Source organism: Eurosta solidaginis, chromosome 3 (assembly GCF_040869045.1).
Source record: "Eurosta solidaginis isolate ZX-2024a chromosome 3, ASM4086904v1, whole genome shotgun sequence".
Taxonomy (NCBI): Eukaryota; Metazoa; Arthropoda; class Insecta; order Diptera; family Tephritidae; genus Eurosta; species Eurosta solidaginis.
The window spans coordinates 166,025,316-166,045,296 of NC_090321.1; the positions used below are offsets into that span (position 1 = coordinate 166,025,316).

Genomic DNA, 19,981 nt, shown 5'->3' on the forward strand with positions numbered 1-19,981 from the left:
TTGAAGAGATTTCGCTTAACTAAAGAAGCTTTTAGTTACCTTCTGGAGAAATTAAATTTGAAGCAAGCCGATGCCAAAGTGGTTCCTCCAATTTTGCAATTGGCAGTCACGCTTTCACTTCTTGCTAGCGGTGGCTACCAGCGCAATGCCGGTAGTGACTATTTAGTAGGAATGTGCCAGAGCACTGTCTCGAATCGAAGTCGTACGTTCACGTATGTCAAAACCCGAAAATCATGTTTTTACGTGACGAGTTATAGGATCACGGATGTTACAATTCGAGCCCTGGTCTTAATACAAACCCTAAGGCCCGGTTTTTCAGTAGTTGGTTAAGATAAGCTTAAACTAAGTTTATTTAAACTCTAGCCACATTTAAACTCCAGTTAAACTACTGAGCAGTTTTTAGTCTCAGTTTAAGGCCGCCCCTGGGGTATGTATCCTTTTTTGTACTGCAACGTTGGGTTTTTATTATCTAGATAATTTGTAGATACGACAACTGGATTTTGTTACCCAACAAACAAGGAAAAAAATTCTCCAGCGAAATATATATCTAGCTCCCGAAGTGATATCCAAGATCATTATTTTATTATTTTTAAATCAGATAGTTCTCTAGTTGATATCCAACTTCATTCTCCAATCACTATCCAACTATTCAGAAATTTTGTATAATTAAAAGTTTTCGCCTTGTCCCTCCTGATGTCACGTTGTTTAAATGTTTCCCAAATTATTAAATAAATTATAAAATTAAAAATTGCTTGAAATAAATGTTTTCATACATTTAAAGCGATACGGGCAATCCCCGGTTAACAGTTGATATCCTACATTGTATATCGAGTTGAGATGGAGTTGAAAAAAATCTCCAAGGTGGTACCACCAAAACCAACAAACCAACAGCTGTTTATTGTGAGTAATAAACGCGAGGTTGATAGCAGTAATGAAACGTACTTTATCAAAAATAAATTATATAGGCGGCCACCGTGATGTGATGGTAGCATGCTCTGCTTACCACATCGAAGATCCTGGGTTCACGCAGGTTTTTCAATTAGTAGAAAATTAACACGAATAACTGACGTGACTTGCCGTGCAAAGGTCAAAATTTCCATTAAATTATGATGATCGAACGTCATACCTGGAAGTTTTGGGTGTTCGGCAGTCATGGGGTGCCCCGACTTAGTTTTGTCGGAGTCATGTCAATTTTTTTGGCGGAGCACATACATACATACATACATAAATACCAGCAATATTTCTAGGTTTCCGTTAACTTTTTTCCATTGCATTGCAACCAATTCGTTTTTGCACCACTTTTCAACATCCTATCATCCTAGGCCAGCAATAAACTTTAGTTTCAATGACCTCATCTACGTCCTACCCACACCATTTCAGCAGCGATTGCTCTGAGTACTCGAGCTCGTTAATGCACATTGTTTGAATTTTATATAGATATAGAAGACGTAGATAGACTGAAGCTAACCAAATTTTTTAACGCCGGCAGACTACTAAACGTCCAAAAGGAATAACAGCCTCAACTCTGTAGTCAAACTTTAGCTGTTAAAATAACCCATGTTTGTACGGCAGCCATAGTTCTGAAATATCCCATTTGTAGGGAAGGTGCCACGCCCCCTTTTCCCAATTCTATATTTTACTGGAGGTGTTAGGACTCCTACCATTACTACATCCAGATATGCAGTATGATATATTCCATTTGTATGGGAGGTGCCACGCCCCCTTCTCCCTCCACATTTTCTTGGTGGTGTTAGGGATTGACCTCATGTAACTAGTTACTGAATTTCAATGTTTTAGCATGAATACCTTCAGAGTTATGCAGTACCAAAGATTTAATTTGTATGGCAGGTGTTACGCCCCTTTTATATATCGAAATTATTTTTAGCCTATGACCATCCCTGGAAGGTTTCTAGTGGGTTGTGCAAATTTGGTTGTGATCGGTCGATCCGTTTAGGACGCATCCCGATCTATACCTACATACATAATTTGAATTTTATATATCAAAATATAGATATACTTACTCATTTTGGATACAAGATAGGAATAGTAGAATAATCGACAGTTTACCCGAAAGGGAATAAACAAGTCCACACAGAAGTAACACGCCGAATAATTTCTTTGCCAACTAGCTGTTTTTGTTTTGAAATATTAAAAAATAGCAAAATGCCGGAAGTATTTAAATTTACTTCCTAGACACACCATCGATACTACTGTTCCGAAGTTTCAGAATGAATGAGTAAATAAACTCCTTGTATCTTGACTTCCCTGCGTCATATGACGTTTTAACACACAATGGGGTCTTAAGCACATTGCGGCGCTGGCGCATTTTCTTCTCTTGTTCTTCTTCCAGCTATGCTTCGCCCCATCCAATAGGTGCGATCACATACAAATTGTCATCGATATCCTCTAAGAGGAGTCCTAGGAAAGTTGCAGTTTCAATCAGGGTGGACCAGAGAGTCAATGACAATATAATTTGTTGCATTTCTTCACTTGACGCCAACGTTGCAATTTCCGGCTACGGTGGTGACGCAATTGTGCCGTCCCACTCAGTGTTACCAATGCGTAGCTAATAGACGATTGTACAATAAGCTTTTCTTGGCATTTTATAATTAGCAGAGTGCCCTAAACCAGTGGTCACCAGAATTAAAACTGTGGATGTGTTGGTAAGAGTAAAATCATCGTAGTGGTTGTGCTACAGTAGTTGATTAGCGAGCAACGAGGTGCAGCGTATGTACGCACGCTTGTTACCACTGAAAAATAAATTGTAAATACGCTATGAAAATAATATTTTGTTAACACAAAATATAACATTAAACATTCTGGGCATGAGCGATTGTTTGCACATGGCTTTTGAAACGCCCAAATAACCAATAGCCTTTTGCGATGTTACAACTCTGCTACTCTGCAACTACTAAACAGAAGAGAATGATAATATGTGTGAAATGAGCGGGAGTAATTATTTCACCAGCTAATGATCTCTGCCCTAAACTATTTTTCAATTTATGCCACACACCCACACTAATTAATGATGTTTATTTGAAATATGTTATGCGAATGAATGATGATGCTCCGGCCAAGAAAGTGTTTCTATCGGAACCCGTCTATGGAAGCAGAGGTAGAGGGCGGCCCCCACTCCGTTGGAAGGACCAGGTGGAAAACGATTTAAACTCCCTTGGTGTGTCCAATTGGCGCCGGTTGGCGGAGCGAAGGAGCGACTGGCGCGTTGTTGGACGACCATAACCGTTTAGAAGGTTAAGCGCCAATTAAGTAAGTAATTTGAAATATATGTTTTGCTTTAAATGAATTTGTGTTTTTATTGTATTCTTATTTTTTCATTACTTTTTATGCTTATTATATTAAAATATATATTTAGTTATTACTATTCATTCATTTCTTAAGCACGTAAGTCTAATATTATACAACTATGCTTTGTCATGTTAGCACATGATTATGTATGTTTTTGCTTTCTTTGCTACTTTTCTATGTAATCATATATGTATAGTACTCTTACATACAACATACTATGTTTTGCATCTGTATTATACTAAGTATTTATCAGACATTGTAATTTAAAATAAAATGTCGGTATGAAGGTGAAATTCTTCTCTGATTCACGAACTAAGCGCCCTTAACGTTATATATTTAATTTGTTTATGCATGTAATATGTATATGAGAGGGCATCGGTGAGGACTAAAAACAACTCGGAACATAATCAACACGAACTTAAAATCCTTAATTGTGTATGACCTAATGTGTACAACTTAGGACCTATCACGACTTTAGATTCACCATAGCTAATTGCCACGCAATTCAACACAATATACATATTAATGTACATTTGTATGTATGTGCCTTTACAAATTATGTATTTCTCAGCTCAACAATGTTATCTTAATAAAAAAAACTTTGTTGTTAATAATTATGGTCTTGAGGACTTAAAATATTACAATTTATAAATGTGGTTATGCTTTTTAATGAACAAATTATTTACACAAATAGAAACACTTAGCAATTCCTACCAAAATTGTCAAAAAAAAAACAGGTGTACACGTAAAAAAGAAAAACAATAAAACTTACAAACTAAAAAAGAAGAAACAATTGAAAACAGGTATGTACTACACTTGAATAGCGTACAAATGAATCCACTTCCACCCAGCCGACATTCGAATGTACACCCACAAACATTAATACATACGTGTTTACCCTTTTTTACCTTTGTAAATTTAAAATATTACAACGCTTTTATATTATCTCAATTATTAACTCAACCACTTTGATTCTCCTGCGGTATATTTATTTCGTATTTTATTACTTGAGCTGTATTGGTACCTGGCAGGAGCTGCAGATGAACCGCCTGATGACTACCAATCAGCATAGCAGGTTGTGGTTGTTGAAAATTCCGCGAGCGACTGTGCTTTTCTTGTGTTAAATCCTAAATGGAATAAAGAAAAACTGTTTCTACTTTAAATTCAAATTAAAAAATAAATCGATATATTATTGTAATAAATTCCTTATGAATTACGTATGTTACGAATGTGGTATATATACATATTTTTTCTCATTCGTCTGGAAGATTTGGGGCTAAACACAAGCAACACGAGTAACAATAACGGAATAAAACAAACAAACCACACTCCAATAAATAACTCAACAAAGCCTCGGATAAAGACAACCATTTACTGATGACGAACACGGCAAACGTTTGAAGGACAATGATTTGAGGGCATGCACCTGGAACGTTCGCTCCCTGAATGGGATTGGTGCAGATGCCCGGCTACTTGATGTCCTCGTCAAGGCGAAATCTGACATCACCGCCATCCAAGAAATGCGTTGGACGAAGCAAGGAAGAAAGAAGATTAAAAACTGTGCCATTTATTGGAGTCCATACAAATAAGCGCAACTTCGGCGTCGGATTCGTGGTGGGAGAGAGACTCTGTCGCCAAGTATTGGCGTTCACGGCTGTGGATGAACGTCTCGCCGCTATCCGAATAAAACCAAATTTTTTTTAATATATCAATCATCTGCTCGTATGCACCGAGATGAGGTGAAAGACGCTTTTTATGAACAATTGGAACGCACATACGAGCGCTTCCCCCGCCATGATATAAAAGTCGTGCTTGGCGACTTTAACGCCAGGGTGGCCACAGAAGGTGTTTTAAGCCCCACAATCGGAAAGTTCAACCTACACAATGAAACTTGGAATGAGGCTGATTGACTTTGCCGGTGCTCGAAACATGGTCATATCCAGCACGAGGTTCATGCATAAAAAGATACATCAAGCTACATGACTGTCCCCCTTCGAAATACTCGCAATCAGATCGGCCACGTTGTGATAGACGGACGGCATGCCTCCAGGTTTTAGATGTGCGCACGATCCGAGGACCTACCATCGACTCGGACCATCCTCTCGTCGCAGCCAAAATACGCACCCGCCTGTGCGCGGCTAAAACCAAGGAACAAAAAACACAAACCTAGACGTCGAAAGGCTGCAATCGCAACAGATTGCCAATGATTTCGCAACTCGACTCTCACACCTGCTCTCTGAGAGCACAACTCAACCCGGCGGAATGCAGGAGCAGTGGGAGCATATCTCCAAAGCACTTCGTACTGCCGCCGAGGAAAAAATTGGTTAGCGGCGACCAAGGAAAAAGAACTGGTACGATAAAGAATGCCGCGCTGCCTACAGGGCTACGTTAAAAGTGAGCGCAACAAGAGGAGTGTGTGAACGCTAACGCGAGTTGAAAACGTAAGCGAGACGCCTTCTCAGGAAGAAAAAAGCAGAGAGCAAGGCGTGAGTGCGAGGAGCTTGAGCGACGAAAACGGCGACCTTGTAACTGATGTCCAGAGAGTACTTAGATTATGGAGGGAACACATCTCTGCTCTCCTAAATGGAGACAGCGATTTACCGCACAGGGATGACGAACCCGATCCCGCAATCGATGATAATGGAATAAATGTCCCCCACCCGATTATGACGAAGTCTGAATAGCAATAACCAGATTGAAAAACAACAAGGGCGCGGGCGCCGATGGATTGCCTGCGGAGCTATTCAAATACGGCGGCGAAGAGTTGGTAAGTCGCATGCATCAGCTTCTTCGCAAAATATGGTCGGACGAGTGCAAGCCCTCGATTGGAATCTAAGTGTTCTTTGCCCAGTCCACAATAAAGGGGATACTGTAAACTGCGCCAACTATCGCGGATAAAGTCCTATCAAGTGTATTGTGTGAAAGATTGAATCCCACCGTGAATCGGCTGATTGGACCTTATCAGTGCGGCTTCAGTCCTGGCAAATCTCCCATCGACCAGATTTTCACAATGCGCCAAATCTTGGAAAAAAACCGCGAAAAAAAATCGACACATATCACCTCTTCGTCGATTTTAAAGCCGCCCTCGACAGCACGAAAAGGAGCTGCCTATATGCCGCTATGTCTGAATTTGGTTTCCTCGCAAAACTTATGCGGCTGTGCAAAATGACGTTGAGCAACACCACCATCTCAGTCAGAATTGGGAAGGACTTCTCCGAGTCATTCGAAACTAAATGAGGTCTCAGACACGGTTACCCCCTCCCCTATAGTGCGATTTCTTTAATTTGATGCTGGTCAAAATTATACCAGCTGCAGAACTTAACCGCTCTGGAACAATATTCTATAAAAGCGTGCAATTACTGGCATATGCTGATGACATTGATATCATCGGCCTATACACCCGCGCTGTTAGTTCTGCTTATTCCAAACTGGAAAAAGGAGCGGCAAAGATGGGTTTGATGGTGAATGAGGACAAAACGAAGGAACTGCAGTCATCGAGCAAAGAGTCAGTGGATATGCGCCTTGGCAACCACGCTACTGTTGGCAGCCATAATTTCGAAAGACTTCTTTTATTTGGGAACCAGCATCAACACTAACAACAACATCAGCTAGCTCTGAAATCCAGCGAAGAATCACTCTTGCCAATAAATGCTATTTTGGACTAGGTAGGCTATTGAAAAGTAAAGCATGGACCATGACGACATCAGATGAAGCGGCTCTGGGAGTTATCGAGAGAAAAGTTCTTCGAAAGATTTATGAACCTCTACGCTTTGGCGAGTACCGAAGAAGATTTAATGATGAGCTGTACGAGCTTTACGCAGACCGCAACATAGTTCAGCGAATTAAAACGCATCGGCTGCGCTGGCTAGGCCATGTTATACGAATAAAAGATGACGCTCCGACCAAGAAAGTGTTTCTATCGGAACCCGTCTATGGAAGCAGAGGCAGAGGGCGGCCCCACTCCGCTGGAATTACCACGTGGAAAACGATTTAAAATCCCTTGGTGTGACCAATTGGCGCCGTTTGGCAGAGAAAAGAAGCGACTGGCGCGCCTTGTTGGACGGGCATAACCTTTTAAACGGTTAAGCGCTAATTAAGTAATTACTAATTTGCTAATTAAATAACCGCTTTCTTCCGACTATTCGGTAACCATTTCACTTCCAATTTCCCGAACATTTTGAATTGATCTAATTTTTTCCATACATATGTGAACTAAAATCAAATAATTTCTTAGCTGTTACACACTTCAATACCATTTTGAGACGCATAGTTATTGACTGATTTAGATGGATTTTGTAGGTCATTTATTTGGCAATTAATCGAATGTCCTTTTGGCCATTGCGGAACAGGTCACGCTTGCAAGTCTAATAATAGATTGTACCTTCGCGGTTTGACGATGGTGATTTGATTGATACTAGAATTATCTTTTCCAACATCAGGAAATCGCAGGGTAAAGAGTCGACTGGTCTGAAGATCGGAGAACTTAAATTCAGACATAGCAGCATGCACGCAACTCATTTTCAAAGCATTCCTTGGCGTAATTTTTCTCCATGATATGGAGTACAGTGAAGATCTGGTTGATTTTACATTTACCAAGTATGTGAGTGGGGCATCGAATTGGTCCATTAAAACGGAAGATAGATACTTATACAAGATCTGCGGGAAAGCCTTTCTGGCGAAATTGGGCAGAGGGAATTTCAACCTGAAGCCATCCGCTCATTAGATAGTTCAAGCTTCTTACCTGCAGCTATTCGCTTCCCTGTTTAAACAGTTTAAGTGGCACTCTGCGGTTATCCGGAGCCTTATTATACTTTGGCCATTATATTATTATCTTAATTTTATCTAGTAGGGTGGCGGATCGTATATTCCGTCATGTCGTAGGTGTTCGATTTCGTCATACCCTCCCTATTTAGCGGATATTGAAAAGAAAATGATATGTAATACTGTCTAATTTAATTTAAAAAAACTCTTACAACAAAAAAGAATATGGACGAAATATCGGAAATACTTCCTATTTTTGGGGTCAAAGGAAAGTGCACAGCACAAGAGGTTGTAAATTTCCAGTACTTGTTATGCTTTCCTTTGCGGATTGTTAACGACGTGGCATAGAACTAACCAGGTTGCTGTCACCTCCGGTACAATTCTCTGTCATTACACCAATATAGCGGCTTCGACCATATCTAGAGAGTTGAGGTGCATTTACTTCTGAGGGTGATGTAACTGCTTGGGGCGTGATAGAGCATCCGTTCTTTGACAACTTTCGGGATCATGGAACATGTTAAGAAATTCTAATTTATTCATTGAACTTTCCTTGAAACCAAATTTACAACATCGTCTAAGGCCAAACACCCCCTCACCATCACCTAACCGCCCCATACTTCTATGTGGATATTATATTGAGCTTCGACAAGTGTCTTATTTATTATTCTCAATGCTTTTCTTGCTTTTTTCTTCCCTGACACCTCAAATTTGTTTTCTTGGCTAAAAGTACATTCCGAAAGAAGTTGTGTTTGTACTATTTTTTACTTCCTTTATATTAGTTTCGTTTGATGTGTTTCCGCCAACTTCCATACAAAATAATTCCCGAAGAGCTGGAGTCTGGAAACTAAAACACATCGGAATCCGATGACAATGAGGGAGAAAAGTTTTGCTAGATGGTACAGAGAACGTGAAAGTTCTAAAAAAACTTGGAAATTTTGCTTTCGAGTTCTACGGAACTTCCCGATAACCCTAAGAGACCTGCAACTTTAAACAAAGCTTTAGGCTGAATTACGTTGTAATAGTTATTTAGGATAAAAGAGGTTTCTTTATTGGACAGGGATTGAGATATTTAGAAAGTCCATTTATAACATGTCGTATCTTGCGACCGTCATATGAAAACTTCCCGTAGAGCTAGGTTCTTGAAACTCAAAACATACTTCAGAATCACATGACAATGCAACTTAAGGGAAAAGTTTTCGCTAAGTGGACCAGGGATCGTGATATGAAAAATAAATCGTCCGAACTTGAAAATTTTGATTTCAATGGTTAAAGAACTTTCTGATAACCCAAACCGATAACCCAACTTTGAGCTTTGTTATATTGTGTTATTTAGGATAAAAGCGTTTTCTAGATGGCACAGGGATCTTGGACTTCTGGAATCTTGCCATCGATTTTTAAGTAAAGAGCTAAAAACATGAAACCTTACACATAGTTCAGGTCAGGTAAAAATTTTTTAATGCTTCCTTTATAAATTTGTTGGCTGCTTTTAACTTAAGGAAAGTATAAGCGTTTTATTTGGTTGGTTTCCATATAAGGAGTTTTTTCAGTAGAACTTGCGTTTTTTTCCATTGCGAAATATGTTCTGTCAATATAACCAGTGCTGCTCAAAATTTTTTATATGGAAGTGCAAATCACAATACATGTACAAAATTGTATATGCACTCAGTTTTTTTTTTTTTATTTAAAAAAATTTATTTAAAAAATTGTAATTGTTCGAGGTCGAAAAAAGTTGAATATTTGGTTAGAAGTTACAAAATGTTTGCTTAAAATATTACGTAAATAGTTATATCGCCAACATACAAGAGCCAATAAATTTAATTCTGAAAGTAGCAAAAAACTACATTGACCTCAGTTTTTGTAGGAACATATTCTATATACATATATCATCGGAATTTGGTTTTCAATAATCATACTAAAAGTGAATGTAGAGATTTCCGGAATGTTGCATTGGAAATTGAGTTTGAAAACTTTCGAAATGCTTAATTAGAGGGCTCCGCGTGGTTTGTTTTAAATTTGCGTTCAACTTTACATACATATATTAGCAACAGATATTACTGCGGTGCTGAAATACCATTTGAATTTAATAAAATGTTGAACAAGTAAATGATAGGCATGATTGCTTAACGGTTACCCATATTTTCAGTCAAAAAATATCTCATAACCAAGAAAAAAAATATACCGAATTTAAACACAAAATAACAGATGCTACCGGGTAAGGAGAATCTCTAGTTCAAAACAAGTGCATTTCTACTGCATTCTGAACCACTAATAGTTCGCCATCTATCTCTTTGACATGCTTGCAACTGGCGAATTTAACATGGCGATATCCTAGGCGGTGGAAGTTGTCCCCGCTGCATTACATTTTCACTAGTTCCTAACTAAATACAAATTTCTTTATTGGCATTCGAGAGTTACGGACTGGTGGAATAGTGTGAGGAAAAAGGCATACTCATATGTAGTCAGACTTCGTTAAAGCTGGTAGCAGTTTTTTTGTCGGTGACATATTTTCCAAATATATGTTAAATATGAAATATAAAAATCCAAACTGTCGATTTTATAACTGCAAATCTAGCTACTAACGAACTAGTACTTATTTGGCACTCTAGGTCTAGTTCCGAATCACAATTTTGTATCACTAGTTACTGACTTCCCTTAAGGGAAATTAAATAATATCATATGAAATTGCGCCTCTGAAATCTTCTAGGTTCTTTTGTCATATGCCCCATATATTTCAGCTCCTCGGTCAATTGTCTATTTTAATTTTATTTATGAATAAATTTTGATACATATTTTTTTTAAATAGCTCCATACAAGCTACGATTTTGATGTGAGATTGTACGTTGAAATATATCTTCTGGACGATTAAGAAAACAATTATTTGTCTTGAATTTTTAGAATGAAGATTTCGAACAAATTGGGCAGCCTAAATACTTATAAGTATAAAATATATAACTGTCCTTTTTCAATTGGATATTTTCTTTGTATAGAATTTCCGAAATATTTATAAAAAAATATTTGTTTTAATGTTACGTTTTCCCTAGGTTTTCGTAAATATTTTTAAAATGGCATTCCCATCAATATTTTTAAAAGAAAAAAAATGTATAAACCTATTTAATTTTTCATGAATAAACAATTTAAGTCATGAATAAAAAAGACGGTTGTTAAAGAAACTAAGCTTGGTGCTAAAGTGGGTTTTCATGTTGTCTTTTATGCCACTTTTTTTATTAATTTTCAATTCTTCCTCTGTACATTGAATTTTTTTTTTTTTTTGTTTTGAGTATACAATTTAGATACAGTTTTGTAGCCCAATCAATTTTAGTCGTAACAAAGTACAAATTACAAGTCTCTCGCATTGGTTTTTGGCAATTTTTCAGAAGAGTGTTTCAAAATTTTTTCCAAACTTAGAGCGCATAATTTTGATTTTTATATGAAGGAAAATCTGAAACACCCTTCGGAAATATATCAAAAATCAATGCCGATATTGAAAAACTTAAATTAGTGATAAAACATTTGAAAAAATATCGATAAGGGTACTCATTTGAAATACTCGGTCAAAGTATAGATTCCTGTCTCACACTCAGTAAAAGGTATCGAGTTTACTGATCCGAATGTGAGATCTTCGGAACTTTTACTCTCTTTTTAAAACAGAACATTATCAGCCCAATCCTAAACAAAAATTCCGTGCGAGTTTTTTTCCCTTCTCCCATTCCTCGTATTCTAAATAAAAATTCCTTGTGAGTTTTTTCACTTCTCCCCTTCCTCCTATTCTGAACAATGTTCGAAAAAGCGGAAACCGGTTATGGGAGAAAAGTAGGTATTATGAATGTGAGTGAGAGGGAGATTTCTCTGCAATTTCTTAGGAGTTTTTTCACTTGTTAAATTAAAGGGAATGTATCAAAATAGTTAAAGCAAATTGGTTCTTTTAAGAAAAATATTTATTTTGTACAAATTTGTGCTAAAATATGTACATTCTACCACAATATTCTTTATTTTAAGTCGAAAAGTATATCATAAGGAACGAAAGAGCTCTTGGTATATTTGATGCAGCCATGCAGAAATTGCGCAAGGATTTTTTAAGAAGGCTTAAATAGGTTTTGGCATATGACGAAAGACGAATTCAACTCGACTTGGCCGCCAGAAAATTGCTTTGCTGAATGAAGCAGGCAACTCCGGCGGAATTGTATTATCCCGCCGTCTTCTTCTTCTTATGCTCCTCTGTTGCTGTGGCATCAATTCATTACTCACTTCAGTGAATACCATATGAAATGCAATACAGTGCATTGTATATATTTTACTTCTTAATTATCTTCTTAATTTCGAAAATTCGAAATTCCTATTCCCCAATTATTGTTCTCCCTAGGAGAAAAGAATTGGAGGAATTTTTCCGCTGGAATAAAAAAAAATCCGCGAGAACAAAATTCCGAGGGAATATTTATAATTGGGCTGTATATACCCAACTGTGGCTCTCACACACATATTAAGGATATATTTAAAGAGAAACCTCAAGAACTTTAAATGATATGTAAGCTGACATAAACTACTTATAAATATACCAATATCAAGTTCCGTAAGAGGCTATACAACAGTTTCTGTCATAAAAACTATATTCTTACCAAATTTCTTTAAATTTGAAGATTTTTGATATACTTAAGGCATAAAACGTTTTGTGGGGAGATTAACTAAAAAAGGAGCGGACTAGAACAATTTACAAATTTTTTAAACTTTCGCACTTTGGTAGTGTAGTTACGTACCATAAACATGTATCTTGCAAATTTTGTTAAGATTAATTTAAGTGATATCAACAGCATTTGATTTACGACTTGCAAAACTTTTAAATTTTGTTTTTAATATGCGCGGCGCCACGCACATTTCACAAATTTTACTAAATTTCTATTTTACGTCATCGATTTAATCTACTCATCCAATTAATATTAATATTTATTTATCAACATTTCTAATGCATTGGCTCTTTTTAAATTTTTTCGAAATTTTTGATATTGAAAGAGTGGGCGGAGTTATAATCTAACTTCCGTAATTATCAATAACTCAATTCAACAAAATTTCGCAGGAGAACGAAAAAGCTCAATTGAACGAAAGCGTCACTCAACATTCTACATATTCAAATGTATTGAAAATTTATGGAGCTTTTCATAATTTTATTGCAGTTAGCAGGTTTTGGTTATAGAAACGTTCACATGTTGTTATTGTACCAGTGCTTCCAATAGGTGCGACCACTCACTATTTTTTATTGATTTTAGACAGTAAGCACATACTCTTTTAAGCCATCATGTGCAGAATCGTCTCCCGTTGCACCATTATCTAAAATTGTTTTGATTGAAAAGTGGAAATAGCATGTTTTGCCGCATCTTCGATGATATCTTGAGTTCGGGTGGAGAAGGGGGAAAACCTTTAGAAACCCTAGGGCAATAGACTGGTACAAATTTAAGAAATGTGTATCAGGAAAACTGGACAGCTAAAGAGGTTACCACCGTAGAAGAGTAGAACTTATTCTGGTTTAATGGAAAAATTTCTTTAGCGGACACAGAATGCTCCAGCGAAACGAAAGTCCTGTCCAAGGGAGACGCGGTCCAGGGACCGATAAAAGCGGGCGACGGAGAATGGTCAAGTAGTGAAGAGTCCCATGAGGCACTACTTAACACACACTTCCCATCAGGAGATGATGCGGAAAAGTTATGTACCGATGTCTTCACTCCTAATACGGAGCTAGAGGTACCAGTATTAGTGACAAATACTGAAATTGAATGGGCAATAAAAGCTTTTACCAAGTTCTAATCGCCGGGTCCAGATGGGATATTCGCGATCTTGGATAACGACTCGAGTAGTCTTCATACCTAAAGCGGGAAACCCCAGTCATCTGTATCCGAAAGAATACGGGCGTGTAAAAATTTTAAGATCATGTGCAAATCCTACGATATTAGACTCATATCGTTGTTCATATCTCTAAAAAGAAAAGACTTAAGTCTCATGATGGGCATACTAACTAGGTACTGCCTTCTGGCGTCACAAGCTTCTAAGTTAGGCCTCGTCAGTAACAGCAGATGTAGGAAGTGCGGGCAGCAGAAAGAAAATTTTGAGCACGTTCTGTGTTCGTGTCCTGCGTTCGCCAGGTCAAGGCTACAGCAGTTAGGGACGGCAGAGTTGCAAGGTCTCGAGGAATCAATTAAACTAGGCCCTAGAAAACGTCTAATATGTGCCAAGAGGATGCAGTTATTCTATAACATATGTCCTGGCACCTGATTTGGGTTCCTACGTTTGGTCGTCAAACAAATTCTGGTAACACTATTTACACTTTCAGTCTATGAGGTCTTTCAGTTCAACCTAAATTCGCATAGGCGCGTGTACCAGATTTGGTGAAGATATCTCAATTTATGCTCTAGAAAACTTGTTAATGGACCGTACTTTGTTGAACTTAAGCCTTTAGACCATCGGTACGTGGTAAAGTATCAGTATTTGACAAAGAGCATCGACTTCGAAAAACTCGAGTTCTTCTCGGAAAAGTATCGGTAATACTCACTCAGTACTCGTTGCTCGTCCTTCCACCACATCTAACTTGTATTTTGTTGCGACTAAAACCGCATACACAAAAAAAAAAAACATTCAAATAAACGTTTAAAATTTTCATGCAGATTTTTTAACGTTTTTGAAATGGGTTAGCTTACTTTTAGTTACACTATTGATTGATAAAATTGTTTTCGTTGTTGTATAATCTAGAAACCCCATAAAATCTTTAAAGGCTGGAGAAATAGTAATACCAATTTGTTTTGCAGCTTTGACCATGATTTGATCCGAAACCTTTCCTCAAACCTTGATTTGAGAAGTAGTTAAGAAAACATTTTCGATTCCGATCATGTGCAAGATGGGTTTGAGAATAAGAAACTTCTCAGTTTCATTTTATAAATGTGATTTTTAGGCCGAATTGCAGAACGGCAAGTTAAGCTTTTGTCCCAGAGTTAACCTGACATGAGGGGCTAATCTCATATATTTTTGAACATTTTTTTAAATTGAACCTGAGCGTATAGGTTGACAACGTTATCAACGGCTATTTTATATGCATTTCAGATTTGACGTTTGAGACTAGAGAACTAAGTTTTTCTATATTCCTTACTGGATTTGCATCATTTAAAATACTTTCAGGCAGTCAACAGTTTGATACATTGCAGACCTCATTAGTTTTATATATTACGATGTTAATAACTCATACCATCTTACACTCGTATATTTTACCTAAGTACATATGCCTATGAGCGTGTACGTAGACTGTGTTTAAAAAAAAATTTCAACACAATTTTTCCGATAAATTTTGTTGCCAAACCAAGGCGTTTAATATGCACAGAATTCAAGGCAGAAGCGCTCTAAAAAAACGAATCGGCAAAAGATGCCTATTCTTTTTAATCCGATTGGTGCATCATAGAAAGGTTTAGGCAAATTTTTGACGCATTTGCATTTGTTCTGGGCCTGAAAATACGTGGATTTGGCCCAAGCTGAAAAATATTATGCGCTCCTCAATATAGAACCCAAGGAAACAATCATAGGAGAAAATAATGCGAAAGGGAAAAAGGTCGTCAGCAACTTGGTAAGATGAGATAATGCCATTACGGTTAAGTTTTCTAACATAAAAACTTATTTTTTTTTTTCGAAATCGCTTAGTATATCTTTCGAATTTAATAAAGGAATATTTTTTAAAACACAGTCCTTAGTAGACAATACATATATTCATAATTTTCTTACCATTATGTTAGTATATTGCGTTTTCAGCTTTATTTCGTGGTTGTTTGATATGAGGATTCTGGCTTGATGTTAAGCGTTGGTTATTTTTCTGAGCGAAATTTAACTGAGCTCATGTAAAAAATTATAATGGAAGCGTTGCAAAGCCGACTTGCGTATTTTGCATTGTTATGTGCTACAGAGCACTGCGTATGTTATATATTGTTTTAGCTATGCAATCAACGCACCTGTTGTTGTTGTTGTTGTTGCTGTACTTGCTGTACTTGCTGCTGCTGTTGCTGTTGTTGCTGCTGCTGCTGTTGCTGTTGCACTATGCCAACATTGGGTTTTGTATCCAAATGCTGTCGCTGATGTAGCATTAAGTGATTCTTCTGGAAGAATGCCTTGCCACATTCACATACATGTGTACGTACAGTACAACCCCCATTAGGATGTCTACGATTATGTTGCATGAGGCCATGCTTAGCAGCAAAACCTTTGCCGCAACTGGCGCAGAAATGTGATTTTGGTTTGGGGGGTGTTATTTGCTGCTGCTGTACGGGATGATGCTGTTGGGGTAGTGTATTTGTCAACTGTTGTTGGGGCTGTTGATGATGCATAATTCCTGGTAGACTGGTAACCACAGCTTGTGGATGTGTTGCTGCTGCGGCCTGCACTAGTGTTGTTTGGGTCATAACTTGACCCGTAGACGAAATAATTTGCACTGGCACAGCATTCTGGGCCACTATATTGGGATTGGTTGCCACTACAGTTGCTGTACCCGGATTTAATCCAGTATTCAGGAAGTGACCAGGCAATGCTGCAGTCAATGCGCACAAATCAGTCATAAGGCTTTTGTCTCCCGTATGTAGTCGCAAATGAAGCGCTAACGCTTCCCTACTATTAAAGGCACTTCCACACTCGCTGTGAGGAGAAAAAGTATAAATAAATTCGTATTATTAAATGTGTTAATATATTGTGGGGTTAAGATAAAACTCATTCGGTAGTTTTTGAAAAAACATAGTTCTTTGCATAAAATTAATAATTGAACCTCTAGAAAAACAAGGTAATATAGAGGTAAAAATGAAAAGAGGCTTTAATGGAACTGAAAAATATCATTATCTACAAAGTTCATGAAAAACTACAGAAACCTGTTAAAAGTTCGAAATCGCAAATTCGTTCTGAATGTACTTAATGAATTTTAACTATCACAACACGAAATAAAAATTTCAGGGGCGTGTACAAAATTGTTGTTCGGTTTAATGGTGTGAACCTCTTTGCCATAGTTGGGATAAAATTATAAAACCATTTCGGGGTTTTAATTCTTTAATTCTTGGTTAGTATATTTTTTTGGATATTTGTCAGGCAACTTTAATATTATTTATGGACTTTTTTCGGATTCGTTGGGAGCCTTTTCAGAATCTCCGGACCCTCAATTGATCAGTTGTGGGTATTGTAGGAATAACTTGGTACTGCTCTAACATTAGTTTGAGATCTTTTCGAAACGACTCTGCTTCAACTCTGTGACAAATTCGGGATATTATCATAATGATATGGTATTTGCAAGTTCATATCAAGTCCATTGTAGCTAATTTACCACATTTGTGGTAGATCTACTACATCTTTGGCATATTTCCCTTTCCACCTCCCTACGTCCGTTTTTAAAAATCGGCCACAATTTTATTTGCCAACATGTTGATATCAGAAATTTTCACAGAAATATGACTTGGCTGAAATTTCCGGGGTTCCGTGAAAATCAAACGACTTAATTTTCTTCTAAAATGTATCACACTTTTTTTCGAGATCTACCAGTGACAATAATCAGGTCTACTTCAGGGCCTTTTAGGAATTAGTTCGAGACTACTTCGAAAATATGTCGTAATGACTTTGGGCTAATATCGGTAAAATTTTGACTTTCAGAGCATCTTCATTAGCTTGCTATCGGTAACAACCTATATTGACGAACAATAGGTTTGGTGTTGTTGTAGCGATAAGGTTGCTCCCGAAGGCTTTGGGGAGTGCTATCGATGTGATGGTCCTTTGCCGGATACAGATCCGGTACGCTCCGGTAACACAACACCATTAAGTTGCTAGTCCCACCATCTCGGGAACGATTTATATGGCCACATTAAACCTTCAGGACATCCATCCCTCCCCACTCCCAAGTTCCATGAGGAGCTTGGGGTCGCCAGAGCCCCGTCTGTTAGTGAAACAGGATTCGCCGCGGATAGGTGAGGTTGACAATTGGGTTTGGAGAAGCTGTATATTGCGCTGGCAACCTGAAGGGTTGCACTACACAGCCACTTGAATCTGTTATTTTAGTCGCCTCTTACGACAGGCATACCTACCGCGGGTATATTCTGACCCCTAACCCGCTGGGGGACTATAGGTTTGGTAAAAGCTGTTTATATCAGCTTTTTATCGAAGTGTTCTCGATTTCTTATGGAAAACGTTCGTTATGGACAAGTTATCGGCTCGTTATCGATTTCTTATCGACCAGTTGCCAGTGTATTATCGATTCGATATTATCTGTGTTTTTTTCACATCTATATACGTTTACGCTTAAACTTTATATGGACTGCTAATCGACAAACTTCAAATACACCTCTGAAATTGCTACGCATAAAATTAGTACTACTAAATTTCAATACGCATTATACTCAGATGTAACTGAAATATGTGTCTATGTTTCACCTTCTGCACTAATTCTATGTATTCTATGCGCGTCCACTATTTATGCCAACTGATTCAGCTATATGTTATACACAGAAATACAACAGAGGGTTGTGTCTCCGCTTTTCGCTACACCCTGTGCTGTAGCTACTTGTTTAACCACTGCCGCTAGATGGGTCTCCTAAGCATTATCTATCTAAACGAGGATAGGCGTTTTTTTCCACGCGCAAACGAAACGTATACGCGTGTGAAAAAAAAACACGGCTATTAGTGAGTTGTCGGTTTGTTTTCGATGTGTGCGAAATGCTGTTTATATCAGCTTTTTATCGAAGTGTTCTCGATTTCTTATGGAAAACATTCGTTATGGGCAAGTTATCGGCTCGGAAAATGTTTGAGCAAATTAATGAAATTGAAATTTAAAACTGTCAAAAGTGGGATAACTTTCGTTTTACGATTTTCGGCTTACGTTAACTTATTTGGCTCTTAACCCTTGAAACGGACTTAGCACTTTATGGTTCAGTTAAACAATAGAATAAAATGGTTAGTCAGAATTAAACCCGATTCACGTTCCTAATATGATTCATATTGTTCTAAGTTTTCGTAATTTTACATACCGACAGCCGTACTGAGGACGATTGACATCATTGCTTGCCACAGTTATTAATCCAGGATTCGTTGAATTACTGACGACAGTAATCGTTTGTGGATGTGACGCTTGCGCCTGCTGTTGGGGCTGTTGCTGTTGTTGTTGCTGCTGCTGCTGCTGTTGCTGTTGTTGTTGTTGTTGTTGCTGTTGTTGCTGTTGTTGTTGCTGTTGTTGTTGCTGCTGGTGTTGCTGGTGTTGCTGCGGTTGCTGTGTAAGCTGCTGCTGTTGCTGCTGCTCCGTATTATTTTGAATCTGGAAAGTTAACGGAAACTTATATTGTAGAAAATTTGACTGTATTGAGAAAAACTAGAGGCGCGTTCTTATCCGCCAAACGGTTTAATTTTTCCCTGGTAATTTTTTATAATCGTTTCGGGTCAACCTGTGAGTGAACGAAACATTTGTAGAAAACATTCTTGCGTATATATGTAGGTAGTTAAAAAATTAGGAAGCGAGAACTTCACTAATAAATTGTCAAGAAGTTTACTTAACTTACTTCGCTGTCCTGAAAAAAAAATGTTGGTATTCATGGTTCAACTATTTGGTTGGCTCATCTCTACAGCAACAACATACCTTTGTTCAGATTATCAAAATCTGCGTGTTGCTGTTAGGCGAACGGAATGCAGAGAAACATAAAACTTGCAATTCTTGTGTGTGTGGGAAAATAATGCGCTAAATTAGATTCGTTCACTAAAAAAATAACTTAAATTGATGTGAATTTATTTTTTATAAAAAATTGACCACCACGGCAGAAAATAATTGTCAATGTTTTGGTTACATTTTGGGATTGCCATCTCCTTTTGACAATCCCTATACCATAGAAAGGAAAAAAATAAAATCAGCTGATGAGATGAGCCAACCATATAACTGAGC

General features: G+C 37.7%; 1 protein-coding gene and 1 long non-coding RNA gene across 8 annotated transcripts in view; one reads left to right on the top strand and one right to left on the bottom strand.

The window, feature by feature from the left end:
- Positions 1-1,073: 1,073 nt before the first annotated feature.
- LOC137244575 (uncharacterized) lies at positions 1,074-4,300 on the top strand. The gene is made up of 2 exons (XR_010951115.1): positions 1,074-3,267; positions 3,374-4,300. It is a non-coding gene; the product is annotated as an uncharacterized lncRNA (long non-coding RNA).
- The window catches only part of cg (combgap), a 72,713-nt gene continuing 56,016 nt past the window's right edge, over positions 3,285-19,981 (bottom strand). For 5 of the 7 annotated variants that reach the window (XM_067773754.1, XM_067773758.1, XM_067773757.1 and 2 more), the window contains 3 exons: positions 19,080-19,363; positions 16,041-16,716; positions 3,285-4,433 (listed from right to left, as the gene is read on the bottom strand). In XM_067773754.1, the coding sequence (XP_067629855.1) occupies positions 4,266-4,433; positions 16,041-16,716; positions 19,080-19,363 (1,128 nt within the window). In that variant the 3' untranslated portion in view covers positions 3,285-4,265. Of the gene's footprint in view, positions 4,454-15,816; positions 16,717-19,079; positions 19,364-19,981 lie in introns of all 7 variants that reach the window. The other 2 variants (XR_010951113.1, XR_010951114.1) reach the window with 2 other exon arrangements.